Here is a 19,451-nt window from a genome sequence, read left to right as displayed (position 1 = left end):
GTGTGTGTAAGCTTGAATTCCTCAGAAACTTGGGAGCTGGTAAATCACTGAACCTCGCTCAGAGTCAACTGCCTTATCTCAAAAATGGGTTAATAATAGTACCTGCCTCACAGGTTATCAAATGACAGAACATGTTAAAGTGCTACATAAATGTTAATTAACATTAAACATAGGCAAAGAGGAAATAAAAATTTTGCTTTTGGCTGCTCATTTAATGGCATACTTAGAAAACTTTAGAGGGTCAAAAAAATAATACCCTCAGTACTAATGCATTGTTGGTGGAGTTGTGAATTAATCCAATCATTCTGGAAGGCAATTTGGAATTATGCCCCAAGGGTTTTAAAAGAATGCATGCCATTTGATCTAGCAATACTACTACTATGTTTGTATTCTAAAGAGATGAAAAAAATGGGAAAAGATCCTTTTGTACAAAAATATTTTTAGCTGTGTTTTTTGTGGTGGCAAAAAATTGGAAATAGAGAGGCTGTCTATCTTTTGGGTGATGGCCGAACAAATTGTGGTATATGATGGTGATGGAATACTATTGTACTATAAGGAAGGATAAATTGATTAATTTCTAAAAGAATTGGAACAACCTACATGAACTGATGTGGAGTGAAATTAGCAGAACCAGGAGAACATTATATGTAGTAACTAAAACATTGTGGGACAGTCAAATGTAATGGACTTCTCTAGCAGCAATACAGTGATCCAGGACAATTCTGAGGGACTTATGAGAAAGAGTGCTATCCATATCCAGAGAAAAAACTGTGGGAGTGGAAACACAGAGGAAAACATATGATTTATCACTTGTTTATATGGGTGTATGATTTGGGGGTTTTGTTTTAAAAGATTGCTCTATTACAAAAATGAATGATATGGAAATAGGTTTTGAGGAATACTATCTGTATAACTTTGTGGAAGTGTTTGTCAGCTCTGGGGGGTGGGGAGACAATAAAAATCATGTAACCATAGAAAAAATATTTTTAAAAATGCCTTTAGGAAAACTTAAGGATGTAAGATAAGTTGACTTAAGTCATCAGCATTTCTGTTTATAGTCAATAAAACTAATCTAGATGAACTGAGATAAGAAATTCCATTCAAAAAACTCATTCAGTCATTTCAGTCATGTGATTCATTGTTCTATTTGAAGTGTTCTTGGGAAATATGCTAGAGTGGTTTGCCATTTTCTTCTTTAGCTAATTTTGCAGATGAGGAACTGAGAGAGAAGATTAAAAATGGCTTGCCCCACAGTCATGTATCTAGTATCTGAGGCCCTATTTGAACTCAAGTCTTTATAACTCCAGTCTCAGAGCTCTATACACTGCATCTCAGCAGCTACCTAATAATTCCTTTGCCACCAAAGGAATTCTAGGCATATGATAGTTTCACTTTCTTATAGTGATTTCATTTCTAATAATTTCTTTTTATTACTAGGAATTGGACAGCCCCTTCAGGTTATATGGACTTACAATGAATCCGCTGCTTTACAATATCACCCAGGTTGTCATATTGTCTGCTGTTTCTGGTGTTATCAGTGACTTACTTGGATTTAATTTAAAGGTGAGATTCTCTTTCTTTAGCATTCACATAAGTATTGTCACATTTATTTTGCCTCAAGCATTCTTTCTGAGACTTTTTTAACCCCTTCCCCATTTTTTTTTGCCTGAGACTATTTTATACTTTTAAATTAGGATAATACATAATCCCCCCCAGTGCAACCTTTTTAGAGAATTTGGTTTTTTGAACCACACCTGTGATTTCATTGGTATAGAAAACTTTAATGAGGAACCTCCTCCTATCAGTTCATATTGAAAACTGTTACTTGGTCTAAATAGTATCAGACAGTTCTTTTGTCCAACTTAGAGTTTGAAACCTTTATAAGGTTACTGAACTAGTAGGTATAAGAAATATAATTTGAACCCAGGTCTCATGATTCTGAGGTCTTTATCTACTATGCCTCACTGCTTCATCTTGGAGAATACATAACAATCATGTACACATTCCTATACATTTTTGTTATAAGATATAAGGAAACAGCTTATTCTTTTGCTTTCTTTTAAAAATCCCCCCCCCAGAGGGGCAGCTAGGTAGCTCAGTGGATTGAGAGCCAGGCCTAGAGATGGGAGGTCCTAGGTTCAAATCTGGCCTCAGACATTTCCCGGCTGTGGGACCCTGGGCAAATCACTTAACCTCCATTGCCTAGCCCTTACCACTTCTGCCTTGGAACCAATACACAGTATTGTATGGAAGGTAGGGGTTTATAAAAAAATAAATAAAATAAAAATGCCCCCCCCCCCAAATAATTATATGCTCTAGCTTGAAAGAGAAGGAAGAACACAGAATGTAAGAGAAGAGTATGACTAAATAATCTTACTTTGTAAATCTGGCTTAATAACTTGAATGGTCTCTGACTGTATTGTTTTCTCTTTAGCTTTGGAAGATCAAATCATGACAGTCTAGAGAAGTGACCTCGTCCTGTCTTCTGAAACAAGTACTGACTAAGCTGTCTCAAAGCAGTCACTGAATCTGTGCTTCAGAAGCTACGGTCTCCTTAAAGGATGTAGCTTAGAAAATTGAAGTGTTTACATCTGACTGTCTTGTGCAATTGTTATATTTATTTTTACCTTTTCACTGTTTTTACACTTTAGTCTAAATATTTTATTTTCAGACATTGATATATCTAGTTATTGAAAGGGTGATAAAAACTGATATCCATGTACTTGAGATCCTGGTAATGGTTCATAGTCAGTTACTAATGTAACTGATCCAGAATCTAGAAATCATTGCTGAGAATTGTTTGCTCATAGGTACAGTTAACTTGCCTTACTTTAGAAAAACATTTTTTAGGTTAAGCAGTTTATAATGTTTCTGTAGGCACAATACTGTATACACCTAGTATTCTGATACATTCAGGATGTACTTAATTGTTCTGAACAAGAACCAAGTATAGGTGGACAGAAATAGCAGATTGATTTATTTCTTGTGTTAGAACATTTTCTAGATTCCAGAATTTTCTCTTTATCTTACATTTGGAATAATGCCAGGATCTAAACTGATTAAGCTGCAGTTTAAGCACCCTTCAGTATTAATAAATTAATATGGTATTATATAAAACAGGTCAACAAGTGCTCTTTGATGATAAAACTCTTAATAGAGCAATAATTGTAAATGGTTACAATACCATAGGGTATTTTGATAAAAATGAACTAGTAATAATTCTATTTATTTGAAACACTGGGCTGTTTGCACAGCTCCAACTGTGCATGCTCAAAATGTGCACTTTTAAAATGATTACTTTTAATGTGTATCTTTATATGGAATATGTTATAGTGTACTGGGACTTGATATGGTATCCTTTTGAGTGAGGTATATATATATATACTCATCTCACAAGTGAAGTGCCTCTTGATTTTACTAAGGTACCTTATGTTTACTCAAGTAAAATTGATTTTTTTCACCCATGGTACACTATAGCATATTCATTTCTACCACACTCAAACAATCTAAGGATAAATATCCATTAAAGATGCTATATATGTGTATGTGTGTGTGTACACAAATATATACATATAGACACATACATACATGTATATATTTGTGTTTTTATATATAGACATCTATATGTAAACATATGTACACACATCTTGAAGTTCCTTGAAGTATATAAAAAATTTTCAGAAAAATATAGTTTTTACAAACTCTGTCCCCTAAATTTCATCTGAGCTATACCCCTCCCTTTCTTATTGTCACAAGGGCTATTTAGAATTATAATTCTTCTAGAAAATTGATTTCCCCAAAAGTGTCAAATTGAATAACTTATGCATGTTAGGCAGATGGAGTTAACTTGATGGTGTCTTATGTTGAATCTTGATTTAAGGATGTTGTATTTGTATAATCAATTATGACTAACAAATTTTCTGAAAAATGGACACTTGCCCCAAACCAGGAATTGTTTGAAACAAGTAAAAATCTTGTTTGAGCCAAGTCCATCATGTTTAACATATTCAAATTCTTACAGTTTTTAGGAAATTTAACATTGTAATTTATAAATTATTCCTTTGAGACTGATATATTCACCTAAAGCATAACTTCAGATCAGGTATGTGTAAAGAGTAGAACCATGTAGACATCACTTTGTTCTTATCATTCCATGCAATCAGCAGGTTTGGGGATAATTTAGCCTCAAATTGTGTGGTATACACTACTTCTATGTAAAGCAACAAGTAAGCATTTTACAAAATTTGCCTGTGTACTAATAAGATTAATAATGACCAAAGTGCATTCTGATTTTTTGAAGGAATGTATTACTGGAGCTTTAAGAACATATTTAGTTTCTCATGTGAAAAATTAGGCTATGTCTGATATGTTTCTTCTTCCTCTGTTGTCTCTTGTTGGGGTTGTTTTTAGGAATTATATTTTATAAACAACTTTTCAAAAATAAGGTACATACCTACACAGAACTTACATTTTGCACAGAATATATTTTGAGAAAAAAAAAGTACAGCATGAGTTCTGTTGGAGGTAAAAGTGAGACTTATATCTCAAAAAATGAAACCTTTTATTTCAGAATGGAAGTATTTTTGAGAAACTTAAATGTTGACTATACTGATTTAAGAAAGCCTGTTTAAAAATTGAAGTTGGGAGATGATTTATTAACTACAATTCACCTCTCAGCAACTTTTTATTAATGTGCTGGATTATGTTACTAACATTGGCAGCAGAAGGGCAATAAAATAACAATTCGTCATTTGAAGTAATTTTAGCCTGTCATTGAAGCAGGAAAATCTAAATCCCTTCCATTAAATATGTCATTAATGTAAGAAAATTAAAGAAATTGTTACGTATCCCATAACATAGAAAAACCAGGTAAAAAAAATAGAGGTAAGTGGAAATGTGGCAGATTGTGTGTTAACTATTTTTTTTGTTTTCTTTTGTTTTCTTGGCCACATATATTGTAACTGAAAGTTTGATCAGCAAGTTTAAAATAAAGAAATCCATGGATGATGGTATGAAAAATTGGCAGCAATTTTTAAAAACTCATTTTCAACTACTTTTCTATGGATGTATTGACATGAATTTGGTCATTGTCATTATTGAGATCAAAGGACACCTTTGAGTGAGGAGAGAAATCTAAACTTTCTGAAGCTTGCATAATATAATTAGAAGTAATCTTTCTGTGAACAGAGAAAGGGATGATGTAAATAAAATGTAAATGCCTAGGAAACAAAGTAACAAAGTAAGAGACAATGGATAGCTAGAACCAGAAACAAGAAAAGCTTAAAAATCAGTGAACATTCTTAAAAAAAAATGGAGAAGGAATGAACTAAAAAAATTCATTGATACCCACAAAATATTAATAAAGTCAAAAGAGAAGGAGAAATGGAAGATTACTTAACTATAATAAAACACATCACATTTGGACAGGACAGGAAAGACAACCTAAGAATTATTAGACTTTAGAGCATGGTGAAATAATAACATAAAATCCCTCCAAATACTCTATTTCAAGAAATCAAAGCAAAAACTGTGTAGATATAGTAGTAGTCTCTCAGTAACCGAGAATGATGATTGTCTTTGTGCTTTTTCATCTATGGAGGATAGATGAGTGTGCACAAAGACACTGTGCATGGAGATTTAAGTGGAAAAGTCGATGCATAGAGACAGTCCCACTCTCTCTCGGCGTTGGAAGCCTGGGTCCAGTGGCATGAAAAGTCGTTACACCTGGAGACTTCCTCAGCTGCAATGGATGGACGTGTTGTCTTTTGTGCTCCAACATGCCCTAAGCACTCCACAGTGCTTTGCTGCGTCGCCATCTCAGCCGTTGAACCTTTTTATTGGTTTCTTCCTTCTGTTCTGCCGAAGCAGTCTTCACATGCTGGGTGAGCAAAGCCCTGGTTCACCAGGGGTCGACGACCCGATGGCTACCCTCACAAGGTTTAGCCGGCCTGTCGAAGCCGTTGCCCGGAGTGTGGCCACTGCCTTATGCCAGCAGCTACTGGAAGCCACACGTGAGAGCTGGGTGTCAGGTGGGGGTCAGAGGCTGGAGAGCTGCCCTAGGAGGGCACGACAAGCCCTCCATACCAGAGATACTCCTCCTCCCTGAGCACCCCATACACCCCGTAGATACAGTATAAACTGAAAAAATACAGTTATAAGAAATAAATGAACAATCTAATCTTAGAGAAATTGGTTGTCATCACATTGTTTTCCCAAAAGGTGGGGGGGAACCCTTAGTCCAAGATTACCAAGTGAATCTACTAAATATCTAAAGAGCAATTTACTGGCATAATATATAAATTATTCATAAAAACAGAGAAACAAATAAGGTACCAATCCCTAAATAATAGAGAGAAAACAAACTATAGCCTGCCAATCATGCCTCAAATTACTAGTGATAGTGTTTTAAAATTTTGGCAATGAGACAAAGTATTTGTTATTGTCAAATTAGATTTATACCAGAAATATAGGGAGCGTTCAACATTAATAAAACTATGAACCTAATAAATGATAATAAAAATAAAATTACATGATAACATATCAAGACATAGAAAAATCAATAAAATTCAGCATCCATTTATTAACAGTTTTAAATAGCAGGGGAGTCATATTACCAGCAAACTTGCAAGTGTTACCTGAACCAAATTAAAATGTAATTAGGGAATGTTTAACAAAATTAACAAAAACATAATATGATAGGTAATGTTTACTTGTGGTTTTCTAGGCCAAGATGCCACTTGAAGGGATCCGTATCTATTTGAATTTGACATTAAGTATCAAAATTATCTCTCTAAATCCAAGACTCGTCAAATAGTAGAAGCTTTTCCAATAAAATCAAGATTGCCTTGTCTCCCCTATTGTTTGACATAGGACTAGACATGCTAACATTAGCAAGAAAGACAAGTAAATTGAGAGAATAAGCATAAGCAAAGAGGATGCAAAATTATCTTATGTATAGCACATATGGACATTAGAAAACTATAGTGATTCAGCAAAAAATGATCCAGTGATAAAGTGCTTTAGTGAAATAGCACAATGCAAAATAAATCCACAACATTCATTAGTATTTTTCATAAAGTATTAATAGAAATGAAGGAGGAAAAATGTAAAAATAAATTCTCAAAATGTACACTAAGTCAACCTAACAAGACATTCTCAGAATTTGTATAAGCAAAACTGCAGAAAAGATCTTAACAGAAATAAATACATACTTGGAAACATATTAACTATCCATATATCAACCTCACAAATATAAAAAAATTAAACATTAAATGGCATACTGTGCGTGCCCATGTGTGCTTATATACACACATACATATATACATTATAGTTCCTTTTCCTTTTTATTTTTTTTCAATCTTTACCTTCTGTCTTGGAGTGAATACTGTGTATTGGCTCCAAGGCAGAAGAGTGGTAAGGGCTAGGCATTGGGGGTCAAGTGACTTGCCCAGGATCACACAGCTGGGAAGTGGCTGAGGCCAGATTTGAACTAGGACCTCCCATCTCTAGGCCTGGCTCTCAATCCACTGAGCCACCCAGCTGCCCCCTATGTTTCCTTTTTAGAATGTGATGTTTCTTGAGGGCAGAACTAGTAGTCTTTGACTACTCATTTCAGTTTCTGGTTTTACTCTGTCCTTGAACAGAAGTATTCATCTAACATAATGCAGTTTCTCATACTGAGTTTTAGTTATAATACGTTATTAAACTTAAAGATTATTAAAGATTCAATTCTCACGTCTTTTTGTACCCACATATACATTGTAGTTTTCTTTCTCCCTCTTTGTATATATACACACATACATATGGACATATGCTTATATATGTGTGTGTGTGCATGTATAGACACATATATATTCTCCAGCCTCGGTGTCACACCAAGTCCCTTTCCCAATGCCAACCCAGGTAAGTAGAAAGAGGCTCATTACTAGGTACCTTGCTACTTGATGATAAGTTCTTCACACGTGGAACAGAAAAATACAAAATGACTCCCAATTTCATGCCATGGTCATTTTGGAAAAAAAATGGCCAAAAAGGGAGCAAAGGGTAATAAGAAAAATGCATCTATAAACTTTAATGTGACTCTTAGTACTGTAAATGTGAGATCACTAGCCATCCAATGGCTCAACAAGTTGACATAGGAATTCTACATTCTATCATTCTTGCCATTTGTACTATAAACAACCTGAAGAAAGAATGAAGTTAACAACCAAAACAGAAGTATAGTTAAAAGGTTCTCCTTGGAGAGGTGAACAAAGAAATTAGCATATTATGTTGTATTGTTGCACCCAAAGGCAGTGAGAAACAATTTCATGTTTTCAGAAGACATTTGGTCATAAGAAGTATGTGTTTAATATGCCCTTGGGGAAGTTTGATAAAAAGTTCTGGAAATGGCCTCTTGTAATAGTTTTACACTAAAGTTACAACTTAGGAAATGTTTATCAAAGATAAATTTTATAATGCTAAATCATTTTTTTTAAACCCTTACCTTATATCTTTGATTCTAAGGCAGAAGAGTAGTATGGGCTAGGCAGTGGGGGTTAAGTGACTTTCCCAGGATCACATAGCTGGGAAATGTATGAGGACAGATGTAAACTCTGGACCTCCTATCACTAGGCCTAGCTTTCTATCTACTGAGCCACCTAGCTGCTTGCCCCCATGATGCTAAATTATAATGTTTCATAGTTTTAAGAACTTAGATATTACAAATAACATAGATTCGAGAAATAGTTATATAAAGAATGAACTAAACTCATTTTTAAAATGTCTTCTTTTATTATATAATATGTAATATTTGTATGTAGGCCATCTTGTTTTGCTTAGCAACTAGTAGCATTTAAAGTTTAAATAGCACTTAAAAGACCTTGTAAATTTCTAGTTAAATATTTTAGATTACTTAATTTCAATTTCTCTATATCTTGCTTCCACATCTCCTAATCTACAACTACTCTGGAGGATGAAGACATAAATAATTTCTATAAAGAACTTGATAAGAATCTAAAAAATAAATCAACATAGTTTTTGATGATTAATTTTTTCATTACAAAAATGGGAGTGAAAATGATGTGAAATATAGTGGAAAATTTGAATTGAGAATAAGGAATGAATATAAAGATTTGTAGATTGCACAGAAAGTGCATCTCTGTCATCACAAATTCTTCCTTTGACAATACAGTTGATATGTGCATTAAATGGTGAATACTGACCAGTATTGCAAAAAATGAAATAGATATTTTAACAGATCCAAAATGATATTGATATACCAAGCAGAAAAACATGACAACCAAAGGGGAAAAGATACATTTGTTTGGAATATAAGGTTGTATTTAAAAATTCTATGAAGGAGTATTAAAGATTGGGAGTAATAGCATTTATAGAAAGATGCAGTAGAATCAGTTTAAAGAAAGCTTTGTGAGAAACCCAACTTGTCATTGCAAAGGCATTTGAAGATAAAAAATGAATGAGAGACAATAGAATATTTTTAATCTACAGATATTTTGATAATAAGCTTCATAATCAGAAGCCATAAAGTCACCAGATTTGATAATCTCATAAGAAGTAGAAATAGAAATAAGATGGGAAAAGCAACTGGATTATAGGAACATAGATTCAGAACTGGAAGAGAATTTAGAGTACATCAACTCCCTCATTTTATATATTCAGAAAGTATAGCCTAGTGAGATTAAATGACTTTCTCAGAATCACACAGCGAGTAAGAGTTTGAGACAAGATTCAAACCCAGGTTTTCTTGATTCCAAGTTTACCATTCTAATGCACTTACAGACCAAACTTACAAAAGTGCTGGAGGTAACACATTTTTGAGAAATTTGAGGGATCGATTCATAATGCATCTAAAGGAAGCAAAAGTAACAAAAGGATCAAGACTAAAAACTCAGACTGTATTCTTATCCCTCCCTACTCCATTCTGAAAAAAAGGCAACTATTGACAAATGTTTAGTTTCTCATCTATATAAAATATTTAAGTATTATCTATTGATTGATGAGGGTATTTGTAGGAAAAGGTAGACTTTTGGAAGCAATATTACATAGGCCATATCTATCATCTGTAAGAGTTAAAATAGTGGAAAAGCCATAAACTGTGGCAGATAAAAGAGTGGTTGGCTTAAATTGTGACCGCAGAAAATGTGATTTCAAGACAGTGTCTTGTTTTAAATCAAATATAAGGTGGTCGCCAGGGAAAAAAATTCCCAAATATTAAATATACCCAAGTCAGCTGGGTTTTATAGAGATTTTAATTAATACAAATAAGGAATTAATGAAAGACAGAGAGTAAGAGGAAACAATGAGAAAAGAGATAGGCCAGCCTGGGCCAGCCTAAGCTTTTAAGCCTTAAGAGAGAGATCAGTCAGTCTTTTATCCACTCACCACAAGATTTGTCCCAAGCAAGATTCTAGTGTTCAGAGAGACACCAGTTCAGCTTCAGCTAGCTCAATCAAGTTCAGCCATCAAGCCCTTCAAGGCAGCTTTAGCCAGCTGCCTCCTCCAATTCAGCTTTTCCCAGCTGAATCTCCAGAGACCTCTTTTTGACCTTTTAAAGGGAATTTTCTCCTATGTCACCTCCCCTAAGTTCTCACATCTACCAATCACAATAGACATTTTCCAAAGGACAGACCATTCTTAATTCACACCTGAGTAGACTAAACTTTTGAGTAATTCACACCTGAGTAGATTAAAATTTCTGAGTAAGTTCTCACCTCTTTGCTCCTTGTAAATTTACAAGTTGCCTGACCTTTATAGCACCCTTTTGTATTAGATCTAAAAACAGACCCAGCTTAAGGGTTTTTTGCCTTATTATAAGTATGGATTAAGTACTTTTCATTGTTCAGCAAGGAGTTTACAACTTTATCTTCCCCTAAAGTATGTTTAAATAGGGGTGGAGTAGAGGTTTCACATTCCTGATCTAAGTCCCTTCATTGTTTAAAATGGGGAATGGTCTTAACCCAAGTGTTCTGAAGTAGGGTCTGAGAATTTTTAAGGTTCACACATCACAATTGACTAAAGAAAGTATAGTTTGTCAATTAAAAAAATACATTTGATTCAGTAGGGCAAGCTATGAATTTAAAAACCTATCTTCCAACAAAATGGGTATCTTTCATATCACAAAAGCACTCAAGATTCCTTGGTAGATGGTGATAATGAAAATAGCATTTATATAGTGCTTTAAGTTTTGCAAAGTGTGGGGGACAAAGCCAAGACTTAAAGATTTATCAAAGATAAATTTTATAATGCTAAATCATTTATTTTTAAAAACCCTTACCTTATGTTTTAGAATCAATGCTTAGCAGCTCATAAAGCTAGAATCACTCTGAGAATTCTCTCAATGCAACCTTAATATTGCTAGCACCTCAAAATAAATACTGGATGTCACAGAAAGAACAAGGGGATGGAATGAAGTAACTCTCTGGCAGAAAACAACTTGAAAGGTAGGCAGAGTGGATTTATTTCACAGGGTAAGGATAACAAGAAGTAAGACTGCCCACAGAGGAGTGCAAGCCACCCATGCCTCCACTTATTGCACCAGGTTCAAAACCTGGGCATAAGCCAATGTTGAGACTCTGAGACCCTGCCTAAGCCAATAGCAGAGCACTCTAAACCCACCCCTTGAAGTCCTAAGCCCTGGCACAAGCCTCTAGTGAGACCCAAAATCCCTGATGTTTGGCCCATTCAAACCTTTAATGAAGCGTTTTAGCCCCAGAACAAAGTAGGTCAGTGCTCTGAGTCCTACAAGCCATCAATAGTCACTAGAGGAAGCTGAATCATGCACTTTCAAAGCTCCTAGCCCACAGTCATACCACCTTTGAAGTACTGAAACTTGTAGAAAATCAGAACTAAAGTCAGGGATAGGAGCAAAGAAAAACTGAAGTTTAAGAGAGTGCACCCTCTACCTTAAAACAGTCTACCTTTAAGATAAAAGTAACAATGAAAAAGAAAAAGGCTGGGAAAATGGGAAAACGGCAAAAGAAACACCTAACCATAGAAAATTTTTATGGAGAGAAAGAAGAGCAAGGCACTGATCCAGGGAAGTTTGAAAACAACCTCATGTAAAATTTTAAGGAAAAATGGGAATGTCTCAGTTGCTGGTAAATCTCAAAAAGGAATTAAAAAATCAACAGAGTTGGAAGAAAAATAAGGAAAAATGAAAGTAACACAAAAAGAAAAATAATAGCTTCAAAAGAATAGTTGGTCAAAAGGGAAAAGAGGCACAAAAACGAAAAAGAGCTCCTCAAAAGGTAGAATTAACCAACTGGAAAAAGAAGTTAAAAAAAATTAATGAAGAAAAGAGTGCCATGAAAAGTAGAATTGATCAAATGGGAAAAGAGGTTCAAAAGAGCATGGAAGAAAATAATTCTTTAAAAATTAGAATTGGACAAATAGAAGCTAATGACTACATGAGACATCAAGAAATAATAAAACAAAATCAAAACAATGAAAAATTAAAAGAAAATATGAAATATCTCATTTTTTAAAATTGATCTGGAAAATAGACTGAAGTGAGACAATTTAAGAATACTGTACCACCTGAAAGTCATGATAAAAAAAAAAGCCTTGACATCATATTACAAGAAATTGTCAAAGAAAACTGCCCTAATATTCTTGAATAAGAGGATAAAATAGAAATTTAAAGGATCCACAGATCACCTCCTGTAATAAATACCCAAATAATAACTACCAGGAATATTATAGCCAAATTCAAGAGCTCCCAGGCCAAGGAAAAAATATTGCAAACAGCCAGGAAAAAACTGCAAATATCATGGAGCCATACTCAGGATTACATAGGAGTTAGCAGCTTCTATATTAAAGGATAGCAAGGCTTAGAATGTGATCTTCTAGAAGGCAAAGGAACTAAGTTTACAACCAAGAATCATCTGCCCACCAACAATAACTGACTATTACTTTTAGGGAAAGAAATGGTCATTTTATAAAATAGAACATTTATAAACATTTCTGATGAAAAGACCAGACCTAAACTGAAAATCTGATGTCCAAATACAAAATTTAAGAGAAGCATAAAAAGGTAAATAATGAAGAGAAAATTTAAGGGACTCAATAAGGTCAAACTGCTTATATTCATACGGGGAAAGATATTTGTAACATATTTTTTATCATAATAGTTAGATGAATGAGATCTGTAATCATTCAAAAAAGTTTGTTCTGGGCATAATCTGCATTTTAAAAAATCAAATGGGGACTTATAGGGGGTGGAGCTAAGATGATAAGGTTGAGAAATCACTCAACTGACCTCTCCCAACATTTCACTCCTATTAATTCTAAAATAATGCCTCAAATAGAATTCTGGAGTGAGCAAGCCAACAAAATGTCAGTGATATATTCTTTCTGTCCTAGACAACTTGTGAAGTTGGAAAGAGATTTTTCATATGGGAGTAGAGGCTGACCTAAAGCCCAACAATGATGAAACATCATTAGTAGTATTAAGTAGTAGCAACAAAAGCAGCAACAACTTTGCAAGTATAAGATTTAAATTAAGTTGAATACTTGAAGTATTATTTTTATAAAGACTTCTCCCACTTAAGGATAAGTGGAATGTATAAGCTTCTGGTGATTAAATCTAAAACTAGGCAGAGGAGAGTTAATCCCATCTTCACAGGAGCTCTCTAGCCAGGGATATTAAGGGACATGGGAATTTGTCATGAAGATTTTACAGGGGACCTCTCTGCTAGCATTGCATGTAGGACCAGACATTGTTTGGCAAAATCATTGCCTATATCCACTTCTTTGTCAGAATTCAAGGGAAGAGAGGAACACTTTTGATCAAGAAGGTGAAGGAGCCTTGAGGAGTGGTATTGCTTTTGTTTCCCAACAGATCAGGGACCCTGAGAAACAGTATCAACTGCAATACCCCAGGATCAAGATTTCTTCTTGTGTAATGACCAGAGGGTAGAGCAGGAGATCAGAGACCACAACTCTTCCCAGATTATACCACTTTAGAAGTACTAGAAAATAATTTATAGTCCCCAGAAATAGCTCTGAAAACAGCAGTGTGAAAAAACCTGAAGCTTGAGACAGTACCCCTTCTCCCCCAATGTGAGCAATAGAACCAAATGAACACAAAGTTTAAAAACAATAAATAGAATGGAAAATTGAGCAAAAAAAATCTTACTGTAAATTTTTTTTACAGTGACAGGAAAGATAAAGACACAAACTCAGAAAAAGACAATGAAGTTAAAAATTTGTGTAAATAAATGAGAGCAAAGGAAGAAAATTTGAAAAGATGACAGTTTGGTAAGAGATGCACAAAAATATTGGGAAAAAAAGTATCTTAAACAAATAGGAAAAGGGACCCAAAAATTCACTAATGATAATAACCTTTTAAAAAGCAAAATTGGCCAAATGGAAAAAGAGGTGCAACAGGTCAGTGAAGAAAATAATTTCCTAAAAATTAGAATTCAATAAGTTGAAGCTAATGACTCTATGAAACTTCCAGAAACAATAAAAGTTTTATAAAAAATGAAACGTTAGAAGAAAATGCTTTAATTTCACATAAAAAAAAACTGACCTGGAAAATAGATTAAGAAGAAATAATTTAAGAATTATTGGACTACTTCAAAGTCATGATCAAAGAAAGAGCTTAGATATCATATTTCAAGAAATTATCAAATTGCTCTGATGTCCTAGAACCAGAGGGTAAAACCAAAATTGAAAGAATCCACCAATTACATGAAAGAGTTCCCAAAATGAAATATCTAGGAATATTATAGTTAAATTCCAGAGCTCTGAAGATAAAATACTTCAAACAGCCATAGATGACCATTTAAATATCCTGGAGCCACAGTCAATATCACACACAATTTAGCAGGTATCATGTTAAAAGAATAGTGGGCTTGTAATGTGATATTTATGGAAACAGAACAAAAGATATAGGATTACTACCAAGGATAATGTGCCCAGAAAAACTAAGCATAATCTTTTAAGGGAAAAAATAAATATTTAATGATATAAGGAACATTCAAACATTCCTGATTAATAGACAATAGCTGTATAGAAAATTAAACATTCAGATTCAAGTCCTGAGAAGCATAAAAAGGAAAACATGAAAGAGTAATTATAAGAGAATCAATAAGATTAAACTTAATCTTTCTCTTTGAGAAGAGAATACATATGATTTCTAAGAATTTTATTATTATTACGGTAATTAGAAGGATTTTGCATGAAAGGGCATGGGAATGATTTGATTTTGTTGAGATAATTTAAAAAGAAATAGATAGGTAAGAAAGGGATGCCTGGGAAAGCATAAAGAAGAAAAAGAAAGGGGGAAATTAGCTTACATAAAAGAGCTTTTTATGGTGAAAAAGAAAAAGAGAAAATGGGGGAGGGGCAGGCAATCCTTAAACTTCACATATAAATTTATTCAAAAGAAGGATTATGTATGTATGTGTATGCATATATATTTAATAGGTAATAGAAATTTATCTTACTGGACAAGGAAGTAGGAATGGAAAGGGATGAGAAAATTTGTATGTGGGAGTCATAAAAGAGAGAGTAGATAAAAGAGACAGTTGTTAGAAGCAAAACGGATTTTAGAGAAAGGACAAAAAAAGAATATACATATATATGTATGTATACATGGATGGAAATAGATGGAAATAGATTCAGAAATAAGGAGATGGAGAGGTAGCTGAACTGCCTTCAGAGGATTGCAAAGTTCTTTTGATGACCCAAACTTCTCCAGGAAATAGTTCTTTCATTTTAATTCTACCTATAATGTCAAATGTCCAAATGAATCAAGTGAATCTTTCTGGGGGCAGCTTGTTGGCTCAGTGAATAAAGAGTCAAGCTCAGAGATAGGCATCCTGAGTTCAGATCTGACCTCAGGCACTTCCAAGCTGTGCGACCCTAAACAAGTCACTTTAATACTTATTGCCTAGCTCTTACCCCTTCTCTGCCTTGGAACCAATACACAGTATTGATTCCAAGATGGAAGGTGAAAGGTTTTTTGGTTGTTTTTTTTCTTTCTTTTTTTAAGTGAGTCTTGCAATGTGATTGAAAAGGATATGATGGATAAGAGTGACTACAACCTAACAAAGACATTCTAACAAAAATTAAAGAAAGAGACATCAGGGAAATGTAAAATCAAAAAAGTAGATGGAATAGTAACATAATGAGAACAAAAGATAACTGGTAGACAACTGAACTGTTCTACCAAGAGGAAGGACAAAGCAGAGAACACATGGAGCATGAAGCATAGACCTCATTATGGTAAAAATATGGGAGAACATGGAGGAGAGATGAAAAGGCTATATAGGCATGGATATGTAGGTATGATATACATTGTTGGAATGAATGCTAACACTAATAAGCTCACAGAGTTGTTTTAGAACTGTCAAATTTTATAAAGAGAAATCAGCTGCTGTTTAGAAAGGATCACTTTAGTTATTAGCAAGTTTCTGTCTCTTTTCAATTCCTCTATCTCCATTATAGGGAAGTGGCAGAACCCATACAGTAGGGCTCTTTAGTTTGACTTTGTGCTTCCATTTAAAAAGCTTTAATCTGTTTAGAAACTTATCTCTAGAACTAGGTAGATAGGAAATTAACCACTCCCATAACCAAACTCTACCACAAATTGTTTTGCATAGATAGATCATATCTAGAAGGAACAGAAAATAAGGAGAGAGGACAGGAATAAAAGAACCAGAAGTCACTTATTTAGAATATTATAATTGGATGTGAACTTAGAAGTATCTCATAGAGTCTGTCTCCTTTTACACATTAAGAAATGGGGATTCAAAGCAGTTAAATGAATTGTTCAGTCACACAATATGATAGCCAGATCTTCTGACTACCATTCTGGTGCTCTTTTCAATTTGATTTCTGAAGGTGGAAGTCCAAATCCCATGACAGTTATATCACAGAAAAAAATGTGTGGGGGAGAATACAACACATACAAGGAGACTTGCTAATAAAGGCATTTGTCAAACTGATGATTAAAAGTTGTGAAAGGAACAGTGGTGACTAGGACAAACTTAGTATCCATTTTTGACAGCCTATATTTCATGTTTACATAATGTAAAGATGGTTTTTATTTTGGTTTCTGGAAGTAGTTATATCCAGAGACCCTGCTGATCTTTGTTACAAGATGACAGTACACACAAATGGCATTGTTCCTGCCCTACGGGCATAGAGAGAAATTATATTCTTGGGAATACAACCTGTAAGATGAGTGGCATCTGTGAAATTTAACCACTTAGTCTTTCCCTGAGTGTTCAATAGTAGTGCACAGTTATAGTAGGCATTGGAAGAACAAATGAGTTTTAAGGGATCAGTTTAAAGGAAGATAGTAGCAATCTGATAGAGAGAGAACATACTGCCTCCTCTATCCCTCACATGCAATAGAAGAGGAAGGAATGGAAAAGTACATATTCACATGGGTTCAAGCTCCACTTCCTGGTTCTCATTATTGCAGAACTTACATCTGCCAGAATATCCCTGAGTCAGGGAGAAGGACAGCCCTCATACCTGACTAATGAATATTTGCCAGACTCAGTCTGGGAGGAGGAAGAGCTACAGCAACAGGTGCATAGCTAAAAAAGAAGGCTACCAAGTTCGGGGAGGTGGGGAGGAAGGAGCCAACATGGCAGAGTATTCCTCAGTAGCTCTGTGCCACCATGAGAATCCTCTCTGACCAAGATTAAAATATTGCCACAAAACAAATATAAGAGTGAAAGAACCAATGAGGAGACAGAGTGAAACAACTTTCAAGAAAAGAAAAACCCAAAAGGTAGCCAGAGACCATCCGGGAAACCAAGGTAAGAGAGGAGCAGAGCTAGCAGGAGGCTATAGCTGGGACTGAAGAGCAAGCCAAAAGCAAACCACAACCCCCTCCCCCACCCCATATCTGCTGTCACAGTTTCCAAACTTAATTAGAAGCTAACAGTCAGACCCTGAGATCCTGCCTGGGCAAATAGTGGTCCAAGCTAACTCACATCCCTTGAAATTTCAAACCTGTAGAGAAATCCAGAATCTCAGACCAGGGTAATCTGGGCTGAAGGAGGAAGATCCATGTGGGCCTAGAACAAAGCCAGGAATCCAAGTCCAGATTTGAGATGAGGACACAGTTCTCTGGGGGAGCCCTCCCCACCCCAATCTTTTTGTCCAAAACTAAGGGTGGAGTTCCAGGATAGGGCAATCAAGGGTATCCCTGATTGAATCAAGAACACCTTGAGACCAAAAACTTGAGCCTAAGCCTGGGGCTAGAATTTGATCAGCCCCTGACCTGATCAAGTTCAGACAGATCAAAAGCTTACACTCAAGCCTGAGGAAAGTCTTTAAGCTATCAGAATCTCAAGGATCAATTGAATCATCAGGGGGAGGGGGCTCTCAGAGCTCTCAGTCCTCAGACCATCTGGTAAATGAGTAACAACCCAGAAAGTAAGTTGAAAATAGAATCAAGGAAGGACTGAAGTTTAAGAGGGTACCCCAACTCCCCAGAAAACAAAACCTACCTATAATTAGATAGAAAAAATAAGCAACAAAAAAGTACCTAACTCTAAAGAATTTTTATGGAGGCAAAGAGCAAGTTACAGATACAGAGTGGAAGAGCAAAAGCAAAGGAAACATACCCAAAGTTCAAAAGAAAAATATGGATTGGGCACAGATACTGGAGGAACTCAAAAAGGACTTCAAAAACCAATTAAGAGAGGTAGAGGAAAAGTGGGAAAGAGAAATGAAAGTGATACAAGGCAAAAGGAAAGTGATGCAAGAAGAAATGAAAATAATGCAAGAAGAAATAGGTCAATTTAAAAAGGAGAACCAAAACCTGACAGAGGAAAATCAGGTCTTAACAATCAGAATTGACCATCTAGAAACTAATGATTTCATAAGAAATCAAGAAACAATGAAGCAGAATCAAAAGAATGAAAAAATAGAGGAAAACAAATATTTTATTGAAAAAAACAACTGACCTAAAAAATAGATTTAGGAGACACAATTTGAGAATTATTAGACTACCTAAAAGCCATGATGAATTAAAAACCTTGGATATTATATTACAAGAATTACATATTACATACATATTCCCAGAGATCCTCAAACAAGAAAATCAAATTGAAATTGAAAGAATTCACAGATCACCTCCATAAATAAATCATCAAATGACAACTTCCAGGAATATAATAGCTAAATTCAAGAACCACCAAGGCAAGGAAAAAATACATTAAGCAGCCAGAAAGAAACCATCCAAATATCATGGAACTACAATTAGGATCACAAAGGACCTATCAGCTTCTACATTAATGGATGAAAAGGCATGGAATATTATTCAGGAAAGCAAAAGATCTGGGTTCACAATCTAGAATCAACTATTCAGAAAAACTGAGTATATTCTTTCAGGGGGAAACTATATATAAAATATAAATATAAAATAAAAAAATAAAAGACTTCCAAGTATTCCTGAGAAATAAGCCAGACCTAAAAAGGAA

At 34.7% G+C, this 19,451-nt stretch overlaps 1 protein-coding gene across 4 annotated transcripts in view; it reads left to right on the top strand.

The window, feature by feature from the left end:
- PHTF2 (putative homeodomain transcription factor 2) overlaps positions 1–5,079 on the top strand; it is a 170,427-nt gene extending 165,348 nt beyond the window's left edge. For all 4 annotated transcript variants that reach the window (XM_007504048.3, XM_056799501.1, XM_056799502.1 and 1 more), the window contains 2 exons: positions 1,438–1,563; positions 2,435–5,079. In XM_007504048.3, the coding sequence (XP_007504110.1) occupies positions 1,438–1,563; positions 2,435–2,455 (147 nt within the window). In that variant the 3' untranslated portion in view covers positions 2,456–5,079. The remainder of the gene's footprint in view (positions 1–1,437; positions 1,564–2,434) is intronic.
- The last annotated feature ends 14,372 nt before the right edge of the window (positions 5,080–19,451 follow it).

The sequence above is a fragment of the Monodelphis domestica genome, chromosome 5 (genome assembly GCF_027887165.1).
Source record: "Monodelphis domestica isolate mMonDom1 chromosome 5, mMonDom1.pri, whole genome shotgun sequence".
In the NCBI taxonomy this organism is placed as follows: Eukaryota; Metazoa; Chordata; class Mammalia; order Didelphimorphia; family Didelphidae; genus Monodelphis; species Monodelphis domestica.
Note: the sequence above shows the minus strand (reverse complement) of the source record. Positions and strands in the feature narration are given on the sequence as shown.